The sequence below is a fragment of the Moschus berezovskii genome, chromosome 23, assembly GCF_049115385.1.
Source record: "Moschus berezovskii isolate FMDL1 chromosome 23, NW_MosBer_1.0, whole genome shotgun sequence".
NCBI classification, from domain to species: Eukaryota; Metazoa; Chordata; class Mammalia; order Artiodactyla; family Moschidae; genus Moschus; species Moschus berezovskii.
Genome location: NC_142482.1, coordinates 38383843 through 38395299, shown reverse-complemented (window position 1 = coordinate 38395299; position 11457 = coordinate 38383843). Strand labels below are relative to the sequence as shown.

The following is an 11457-nucleotide window of genomic DNA, read 5'->3' as shown; positions in this document are numbered from 1 at the left end:
CCAAGAGTTGGACACAACTGAGCGAGTTAACACTTTCTAACATGACTAACACTTTATTTGCTTCACTCTCCTTCTCAAACACTCAGGAAGGCTTCCAGTTACCTAATGAATAAAATATAAATTCTGGGTTTATTTTTAAAATTCCTTCAGAATCTTCTTCTAACCCTCCTTTTCAAAATTATACCACCAAATGCTTATAATCCTGCTGCAACAATAAAATTTCCTACTTCCCCTGGAACAAAACATGGCAGTCTTTAATCCCTTTGGTTTTCTTCTACTTGTTCTACTTCACTCAGCATCTCATCTCTCTTTTGAGATACATCATATCTTCTTCCTTCCTCATGAGGGTATCCCCTTCATCTTCTTATCCAAAGAGGGTGCTAACTTGTATTATATTGTCCACATAGACTTCATTTTGATGCTTAGATTTTACTTAAAAAAACTGTCACACACATACATACTATATGTCATTGTATATGCTACAAGCTACTTGATTTGTAGGGACTCATATTTTTCTGTACACCCCTTACTGCTAGAACAGTGCCTTGCAAACAGATCCACCAGGAGGAATTACTGGTTGGTTGATTGGTCAGGCTATCACAAAGATAAAATATTTGTCAAAGGAAATCATTTTAATTTTTAAAATAAAAATGTTTTATTTCAGAAAGTATCCAGTCTTTCTTGACTGAGTAAATCTAAGTATCAACTTATAACAGAGGTGGAAGCTGAGGTTTGTGACTGAAGAGGTCTTAAAACAGTTAAACTTCCAAATAGCAGAAACTCTGTAGATGTATAGTTTAAAGGCAATCTACTATGATACAGTTAAGTAACGGCTGAGATATGACTTGTATTTGGAGGACAGAAGTCATAATAATCAGTTGTCTTATGGGTCTTTTATTTACCACTGCTCTTCCTTTTTGTTGTACTTTACAAGCAAAGGAAACTTTACTTGGTTTTGTGTCTTTGTGAAGTTTCCACTTTTTTATCCTTGATTGTCAAGTTATTCTTTCCTTGAACTTTGTCCTTTTCTCCATGACCATTCTTGTTTTTGGCATCATTTTCTTCTGTATCTTTCCCTGTATCTCTCTTTTCATTGTCCTGCTTTTCTTTGTCTTCTGAACTCTCCTTTCCTTGGGCCGTTTGTCCATTTGATATTATTGTCTCACTCTTCTTTACTTGGGACCCCTGCCCTATTGGTATTCTAGTCTCACTCTTCTTTACTTGGGACCCCTGCGCTATTGGTATTCTGGTCTCACTCTTTACTTGGGACCCCTGCCCTATTGGTATTCTGGTCTCATTCTTCTTTACTTGCGACCCCTGCCCTATTGGTATTCTAGTCTCACTCTTCTTTACTTGGGACCCCTGCCCTATTGGTATTCTGGTCTCACTCTTTACTTGGGACCCCTGCCCTATTGGTATTCTGGTCTCATTCTTCTTTACTTGGGACCCCTGTCCTATTGGAATTCTAGTTTCACTCCTCTCTACTTGGGACCCCTGTCTTATTGGTATTCTGGTCTCACTCTTCTTTACTTGGGATCCCTGTCTTATTGGAATTCTAGTTTCACTCTTCTCTACTTGGGACCTCTGTCCTACTGGTGTTCTAGTTTCACTCTTCTCTACTTGGGACCCCTGTCCTATTAGAATTCTGGTCTCACTCTTCTTTACTTGGGACCCCTGTCCTATTGGTATTCTAGTTTCATTCTTCTTTACTTTGGGCCCCCGTCCTTTTGGTATCTTGGCTTCACTTTTCTCTGCTTGGGCGTCCTGTCCTTGTGGTATTTCAGCTTTACTTTTCTCTACTTGGGCTTCCTGTCCTTGTGATACTTTGGCCTCACTCTTTTCTACTTGGGCGTCCTGTCCTTTTGGTATTTTGGATTCACTTTTCTCTATTTGGGCTTCCTGTCCTTGTGATACTTTGGTCTCACTCTTTTCCACTTGGACATCCTGTCCTTTTGGTATCTTGGCTTCACTTTCCTCTGCTTGGGCGTCCTGTTCTTGTGGTATTTCAACTTTATGTTCCTCTACTTGGGCGTCCTGTCCTTTTGGTACTTTGGCTTCACTTTCCTCTGCTTGGGCATCCTGTCCTTGTGCTGTTTCGGCCTCATTCTTCTCTACTTTGGCTTCCTGTCCTTGTGGTATTTCAGCCTCACTCTTCTCTACCTGGGCTGCTGCTTCTCTTGGCATTTTCATGTCGCTCACTTTTTCTTGGGATTCCTGTCTTTTCATTATCTCAGCATTACTGTCCTTTACCTTGACTTCCATTTCTACCTTACCTTTCCGCAACTCAACATCTTGGAAATTGCCTAATTCTCTTTTGTGCTCTGCCATCATGACCTCATCAGAATCTGTAAATGAGATTTTCTTCTGTAGTTCTTCCTTGTTTTCTTCTTGGCTACTCTGAAACTTTGTAGTGCTTCCGCTTTTTAGAATCTGGGCTTTGGAATCTGATTTTTTAATAAATTCTCCATCCATGTAACCTGGAAATATAACTGAGCACACAACAAAAGTGCATGATTCAGATATCAAGTATTTTTGTTTTATTCCTACATAAAACTGACAAGAGGAGATAACTTGTGCGATAACTTGAAATTTTCTTCAAAATATAAAATGGTGGAACTCTACACATAAAATTATATAAATATTGATAACTTTCCAGACTTCTTTCAATAAATCAAAAGATTAATGGAAGAAAAGGTAAAATGTTTTCAAAATGAACTGACATTTGTTCAATATATTGTGTCTAATAAATAATATTTGATAGCTAATGAAAGATGTATTCCAAAAAGAAATAGAATTTAATTTTAGAAAAATTATAGAAAGCAATGATTGTTTCTTAAAATAGAAAGAATAAATTCAAAGTATGCTTTCCCTATTGAATAAAAGCATATCTCAATATGCAAAGTAATGCTAGTGCTAGCTGATAATTATTGAGTGCTTACCATATACCAGGCAGTAATGTTCTGAGCACTTTGTTTGTATTAACTCATTTAATCCTCACAAAAACCATATAGGGTAGATACTATCGCTATTTTACAGATTAATAAACTAAGGTACAGAATGTTTAAATGAGTGTGAATATGGTCCTGAAATTAGTAGGTAGTGGAGCTGGGATTTGAACCTGAGTAGTCAGACTTCAAAGGTCAGTTTTAACCAATACCCTAGACATCTGCTAACGCACTATGCAAAAATTTCAAGTCCCTTTTTTCATGTATAGGTAAATCAACTCTGTTGTGTCTCAATTTCTGTGTGTTCTATAAACTTGAATTTGTTAGTTTTTGCCTTTTTTTTTTTTGTTTGATGATTTGATTCCCTGGATTAAGAAAAAACAGTATCTGTAGTACCAAGGAAAATTGTGTAGGTTCTTGCCATGAAGCAGAGGCATGCCTTGCTTTGAGCAAATCCAATATTTAAAATTTAATGGCATAGAAAGAATACTGATTTTAAGACTTAAAAACATCCCTGTTAGCTGGGTTTATTTGGGTAAATCAGTTAATCCCCAAAGACTTACTTTTTTCATATTTAATCTTTTCTGCCCACTTTGTTCAGCTGTTTAAGGATTCTAGACAGTGTTTAAGGAGCATTGCCTTTAGAGACAGACTGATTTAAATCTGACTCCGTACTTGACTAGCTGGGTGATCTTGGGGAAACTTCACTTTCTAATCTGTAAAATGAGAACAGGTACTTCACAGAAGTATAAGTAGCTACTTCACAGAAGTATAGGGAGGATTAAATATCAATAATATCTAAGTTAAGCAGTCAGTTCAGTGCATGAAACAGTATGTAGTGAATAAATGTTAACTATTATTACTGCCACATGAGACAGACACATGTCTGTCTGTCTCTGTCTCTGATCTATCAAAACTCTCTCTGATCTATCAAGACATTCTTAGTTCCAACCAAATAATTTAGAGAAATGGTTAATTGTATTATAGAAAGATTTACTGCTTAAAATTTAACTATTCAGTTTTTAAAATAGGAAGTTCTTTGGTACATTTAGGGTTTGATGTTTGAAAAATTAATATATACTTAACTGAATTCTACTGGTTATAAATAAGTGAGATACTTGAATTAGGTAAGAAGGTAACAGAATCAAATGGGATATTGTAATTCAGTGTTTTCTGTTTGGTATTTTAAGACTTTTGACACCAAATCCTGACACAAAGAATCCCACAGTAATCCTTTCTGAGCCCTTTTGTATATTTTCTTCCCTAGTACTGCTCAGCAAGATATTAATACGGATATTTTATTCTAGAAAAACCCATTTCCAACTTTCTAATGAAAATCAGTGGTAGTATATCTTAAGCATTTCTGTATTGAGAAAATCCAGAATATTTTGATTTTTGACAGCACTACCAGTGAACACTTTGTTTGGGGGTGTGGTGTGGTAAAGAGCATGCTTTTCTACTGAACCTTCTAATCTTCTAACAGTATCAAGTACTTATAACAGTATCTTCATACCTTTGGTTATTTTAATATCTTTGCTATATATTTTCTACTTTAAAGTTAATTAACAGAAATAAATTTTCTCGGATTTAATTTTTAGAAAGCTGCTGCTGCTAAGTCACTTCAGTCGTGTCCGACTCTGTGTGACCCCATAGACGGAAGCCCACCAGGCTCCCCCGTCCCTGGGATTCTCCAGGCAAGAACACTGGAGTGGGTTGCCATTTCCTTCTCCAATGTGTGAAAGTGAAAAGTGAAATTGAAGTCGCTCAGTCGTGTCCGACCCTTAGCGACACCATGGACTGCAGCCTACCAGGCTCCTCCATCCATTGGATTTTCTAGGCAAGAGTACTAGAGTGGCTTGCCATTGCCTTCTCTGTTTTAGAAAGCTAGTTATCCCATAAAGTGAAATTTACCCCTATTTCAACTTTGAATTGCAGAAGTAAGCCACAGATCATTCTTTCATCAAATTCTAAGTTCGTCTCTCCCTTCTCCTACATTTCTAGATAATACATGAATCTTTTCTTTCCCTTGAACCACATAATCTCCATATTATAAAAATTTGTAAGCCCTGGTTGAAAGGTTATTTATTGCAGGCAATAGCCTATACAACAAAATTATAGTACAATCAAAAGACTTAATTAAAATTTTAGTGATCATTGTATTCAGGCTGATTAAAAACTTCAAATTGGATTAATTTTTACTAAAGCTAAGTGATATGAAACAACTGTCACATTAATAATTCTAATTCTGTGACAAATAAGGTAGAAAATAGATCATGGGCTTTGTTGGATATTAATCTTATTAGGTTTTTAATTTAGTGACCGTCAGAGAGAGCACAATCAGATGTAGACTCTAAAAGATTTTTAAGTATTGGAGAGATGAATCATAGTTCTCAGGCTTCGGGTTAAATTTTGAAAGATCATGTACTTATTAGTTGAAAGTGGAGGTGAGAAAATAAACTCAGCTTGAGAGGATGATGAAGTTTGATGGGCTGATCTGTCTTAAATCTTTCTTTGAACTATGGATTAAATCTTAACTTCTTTACATTGAAAATATCCACTGGGAAGCATATGTTTGAAATATTGTCAACAAGAACATATCTTTCACCAGGAAATAATTTAAAAGATTAAGCTGGCAATTAAGAAATATTCATTAAAAATGAATCCCCCTTCATTCCCTTCCCATAGCCCACTTTCTTTTTGTTAGGAAAACATACACAGTATTATCACCTTCCCCATGTGGGGAGGGCATTTGAGAACTACAGACACCTCAGGACTAGTCTGAATGTATGTTTCTTGTTCTGTGAATCAAAAGAAAAGAATTGTCCCTTTCAATTTTGCCTCCTTCCCCCACCCAAAAACCCACCCTCCTTCTAAGTGTGAACTGAGAAAGAACAGTAAGCCTTAAATATGATTAAATATAAAGTCATATTTTATGTTTACCAGTGGTTAGAACCTTTGAGGGGAGAAGGCAATGGCACCCCACTCCAGTACTCTTGCCTGGAAAATCCCATGGACAGAGGAGTCTGGTGGGCTGCAGTCCGTGGGGTCGCTAAGGGTCGGACACGACTGAGTGACTTCTCTTTCACTTTTCACTTTCATGCATTGGAGAAGGAAATGGCAACCCACTCCAGCATTCTTGCCTGGAGAATCCCAGGGACGGGGGAGACTTATGGGCTGCCGTCTATGGGGTCGCACAGAGTCGGACACGACTGAAGCGACTTAGCAGCAGCAGCAGCAGCAGCAGAACCTTTGAGAGACTTGAAATGTATGGTGACATTTTCCACAGTTTTAAGTTATTGTTCTGTTTTGTTTTATAAGATTTCATTGAAGAATTGGCCTCTTAGTTAAATGATGATGATATTGACAAATCTGAATTTAAAAATGTTAAAAGCTTAATCGATTTAAATGAGATGTCTTCTATTTTTAAAAGGATTCTTTACACATTTGCTTATATAGCTTTTCTAGTAGGTGTATGTTTGTGTTTAAAAATATCTGATTTGTAGATAAGGTTCAGGTCTAATTACAAAAAAGGTATTGGTGGTTCAGTATACGAGGCAATGTGTTGATGTGGAAAAGGTGTGTACTTCAAAGACAAGAAATCCTGGTTTTAGATCCTGACATTGCTGTTTACAAATTCTTTTAACTTGGGCATGTCTGAACCATTTTCCTGGTCTGTAAAGTGGGGGATAATACTAGTTGCCAGGCAGGGCTATAGTAAAAATAAGACATACTGTTTTTGAAAATGAAATGGCAACCTGCTCTGGTGTTCTTGCCTGGAGAATCCCAGGGACGGGGGAGCCTGGTGGGCTTCCGTCTATGGAGTCACACAGAGTCGGACACGACTGAAGTGACTTAGCAGCAGCAGCAGCAGCACACACACACATGCATGCATGCACGCTAAGTTGCTTCAGTCATGTCTGTCTCTGTGCGACCCTGTATGGACTATATGGACTGCAGCCCGTCAGGCTCCCCTGTCCATGGGATTCTCCAGGCAAGACTACTGGAGTGGGTTTCCATTTCCTTCTCCAGTGCCTAGCACAGTGCTCAGTATATAAGAGGTGCTCAATACCTACTATATCTCTCAAAGGTAAAGTTATTTAGAAGGCAACAGGAAGTCCATAAAATTTTGTCTTTAAGTAGTTTTCTTTTTCTTATCAATGTGATTCAGTTGAGCTTCACTTATAACTAAAACAGAGTTCTAAATTACCAGCAAAGAGCTGACAGAATTCAGAAATCAATCTTTCATTGTATTTTCCTGGGAGTCAGTAAGGAGATTCTTTTTCAGAGCCTAGAAGATGGCCAGATACTATAGCACCCTTTTTAAAATCTTAAATTTTTTTTCTGTTTTCTTAGTCCATTATTTTTTATTTGAAATAAGAGTTAGAGGGCAGAGAGAATAGTCTGTCTTGGCTTTAGGAACATAGTATAAAAAATAGTAAAATATTGTTTCAAAAATTGGTGTCATAAATCTACAACATATGTTGGAGAAGACTCTTGAGAGTTCGTTGGACTGCAAGGAAATCAAACCAGTCAGTCCTAAAGGAAATCAATCCTGAATATTCATTGGAAGGACTGATGCTTAAGCTGGAGCTTCAATACTTTGGCCACCTGATGCGAAGAACTGACTCATTAGAAAAGACCCTAATGCTGGGAAAGATTGAAGGCATTAGGAGAAGGGGACGACAGAGGACAAGATAGTTGGATGGCATCACTGACTCAATGGACATGAGTTTGAGCAAGCTCTAGGCATTGGTGATGTACTGGGAAGCCTGGCATGCTGCAGTCCATGGGGTCGCAAATAGTCAGACACGACTGAGCAACTGAACTGTATTGATATATGACATAAAGTAAAATTTGTCTCCAGTGTGTTTTCCAGTGGTATCGATGAATGGCAAAACCTACAACTTAGTAATCTATCACACCCTTTTGTGTAAACTTGATCTCCTCTACAGCAACCTCTCCAAAAATAGTTGCTGAAAGTGTTGGAAAATTCTGGAGAATAGGGACATTTAAAATGACCTTGGAAGCATAAGATTATTTGGGGAGTAAAGACAATCAGGCCAGACAATAACTATAAATAATGTAAAATATCAGAGTTGTGAATAGATAATGAACTTACCCATAGGAGATAGTGCTAAAAATGAAACACAAAAGGAAGTCAGTGGGGATTTTGTAACTCAAGAAGAACCCAATTCTCAATGATACCCTTTGTTGGTTGTTCAGGCCTAAGTCATGTCTGACTCTTTGTGACCCCATGTACGTTAGCATGCCAGGCTTCCCTGTCCTTCACTATCTTTGTTGGTGAATCCAGAAATAGGACTTCCAGGGAGTATAAAGCCCTCTGTTTCATATTCAGGAATCCTGGTGGCCAAAACTCCATATGCTACTCCATAGAGAAGTAACATTATGCAAACATTAGAAAGCCATTTAGTGGATTTGAATCTGTGGGTAAGTAATATTCTACCAAAATTCAAATAATTTCCCACCTTTCATTATTCTCTCACAGGTCAGATTTTTACCCACTCTACTTCAGTTGGAAAAATATGTATCATTAGTCAGTTATCAAAATCACCATCTTTTTCTGACATCTATCATTATGCCAATCCTAGGGTTTTTTTTTTTTAGTAAAAATTATCTATTGTCGGATTTCAGCACAAATAAAACATACTCTTTTGTGATAGACTAGCTGGGAATATACACTGCCAATAATGTTTGGTAGTAAATAATCAGGACGAACCACAAGACCATTATATTTGGTGACAAAGAAAAAATAGAGAAAAGGAAATAAAAATAAGAGAAAATCACTTATTTAAGAAATACTGATTATTCTAGGGTAGAAGAACTTGGAATACAAAAACATCTGGGAGCAAAAACTCAAAGTATCTAGACACAGAAATGGGTAAGGCAAGGAAATGATCCAAACTTACTGAGTTTTCCAGAACTGTCCACTGAAAGAGACAAAGATAAACATAGCAGTAGGTATTGGGTTTCCCTTCTTCACCCCTCAGTCCTCTGCACTGGTTGCAATCTGTGTCATGAACAATTAAGTTCTATTTATTTGAATATGGAGAACCTTCCTTTCCCTTCCCCCTTCTCTTGGTCTGTTGTGATTAGCTACTTTATTTAAAGATGTTTTAATGAATATATATAATTGAAATACAATATTATGCAAATTTGAAATATACATGTTAATTTGATATATTTTATATATTGTAATATGACAGTCTTTGCAGGATCATTGGCAGCTCTATCACATTACATAATGATCCTTTCTTTTTAGTGGTTGGAATTCTTATGTTCTAGTCTCTTAGCAAGTTTGACAGTTATAATTTTGTTGTCTATATTCACTATTTAGACAACAACTTTATCAGATCTCCAGATCTTATTTACTACTTGTTGCAAGTTTGTATCCTTAAGCATCTCTCCTATACCTGCACCCCCAATTCCCTGGTAACCACCATTTTAATTCTGTCTTTTACTAGTTTGACTTTTTTAGATTCCATATATAGAGTACATGTAGTACTTTACTTCCTCTGTCTCTCACTTATCCACTTAGCCTAATATACTCATGGTCCATCCATATTGTTGCAAATGGTGATATGTGCTTTCTCATGACTGTGAATAATATTTCATTGTATACATACAGTCATTCTTCATTATCTGTGGGAGATATTTTATTCTCTGCACCCCCTGCCCAAATCCATGGAGCTCAAGTTTCGTATTATAAAATGGTGTCATATTTGCATATAACCTATGAACATCCTCCTGTATACTTAAATCATCTCTAGATTTATTATAGTACCTAACACAGTATAAATGCTGTGTAAGTAGTTGTTTGCATGTGGCAAATTCAAGTTTTGCTTTTTGGAAGTTTCTGGCATTTTTATTCCCAAATGTTTTCTATACATGGTTGGTTGAATACGTAGATGCTGCACCCGTGGATACAGAGGAATGACTGTATGCCACATCTTTATTCATTCATCCATTGATGAGCACTTGGGTTGTTTCCATATCTTGGCTATTGTGAATATGATGCAATAAACATCGGAATACATATATCTCGTTGATATCCTGTCTCATTTCCTTTGGGTATATAGCAGAAGAGGCATTGCTGGATAATTTGGTAGATCCATTTTTAATTTTTTGAGGAATCTCTTTATTGTTTTCCATAGTGATTGAACTAATTTACATTCCCATCAACAGTGCACAAGGTTTCCCTTCTCTCTGCATCCTTGTTACACTTGTTATCTCATACTCTTGAATATAGCCATTCTATCTGGTGTGAGGTGATATGCTCTTTGCTGAAGAGACTATCTTTATCCCATTGGGTGTGCTTGACTTCCTTGTTGAATATTAATTGACTGTGTATGCGAAGGCTTAATTCTGAGCTATTTGGTTACATCGATTTATTTTTATGCCAGTACCATACTGTTTTAATTACTATAGTTTGGTAATATATTTTGAGCTCAGGAAATGGGACATATCTATTTTTGTTTTTTTCCCATCAGGATATGAGTTCTTTGTGGTTCTGTACAAATTTTAAGGCTTTTTTCCCCCCTTCTATTTCTGTGTTGAATATGAAGAATACCATTTTAATGGGGATTGTTTTGAAACTATAGATGGCTTTGGGTAGTGTGAACATTTTAACAGTATTAATTCTTCTGATCCATGAACATTGGGGATGGCTTTCCATTGTTTCTTCTTTGATTTCTTTTAGCAAACTGTTAATAGTTTCTATTGTACAGATATTTCCCTTCCGTGGTTAAATTTGTTCCTAGATATTTTATTGATTTTGATGTTACTGTGAATGGGAAAGTTGTCTTTATTACTTTTTCAGTTGTTTCATTATTAGTGTGTAGAAGTGCAATTGATTCCCAAATGTTGATTTTGTATTGGAAGCCTTACTGAAATTATTGACTAGTTTTAAAAGTTTTTTGGTTGCATCTTTGATATTTTCTATATATAAAATCATACCAGCTATAAATAGTGACAGTTTTACTTCTTTCATGATTTGTATTTCTTCTATATTTCTTTTTGTCCTATCCTATGATCTGTCCCTGAGAGAGTTCCATTGCACTTGAGAAGAATGTATATTTTGTTGCTGTTGGATGGAATGTTCTATATATGTCTGTTAAGTTCATTTGGTCTAGCATATAGTTCAATTCCAGCACTTCTTCATTGATTTTCTCTCTGGATGATCTACCTATTGCTGGTAGTGGAATGTTGAAGTTATCCTGTTGTTGTTACTGCTGCAGCTGCTGCTAAGTCGCTTCAGTTGTGTCTGACTCTGTGCGGCCCCCGTCCCTGGGATTCTCCAGACAAGTACACTGGAGTGGGTTGCCATTTCTTGTTGTTATTGTATTGCTATCTCTTTCTCCCTTCAATATTAGAACTGACAATATATTTAGGTGCGCCAATGTTGGGTGCATATATGTTTACAATGGTTATATTTTCTTGATGTAGTGACCCTTTCCTTATTATGTAATGACTTTGTCTCTTGTTAATGTTTTTG

At 36.5% G+C, this 11457-nt stretch overlaps 1 protein-coding gene across 1 annotated transcript in view; it reads right to left on the bottom strand.

Annotated features, from left to right (window-relative positions):
* Nucleotides 1-945: 945 nt before the first annotated feature.
* The window catches only part of TSBP1 (testis expressed basic protein 1), a 63815-nt gene continuing 53303 nt past the window's right edge, over nucleotides 946-11457 (bottom strand). The window contains exons 31-33 of the mRNA XM_088831303.1: nucleotides 8873-8893; nucleotides 8065-8079; nucleotides 946-2489 (exon numbers count right to left, since the gene is read on the bottom strand). Coding sequence (XP_088687429.1) covers nucleotides 946-2489; nucleotides 8065-8079; nucleotides 8873-8893 — 1580 coding nt within the window. The remainder of the gene's footprint in view (nucleotides 2490-8064; nucleotides 8080-8872; nucleotides 8894-11457) is intronic.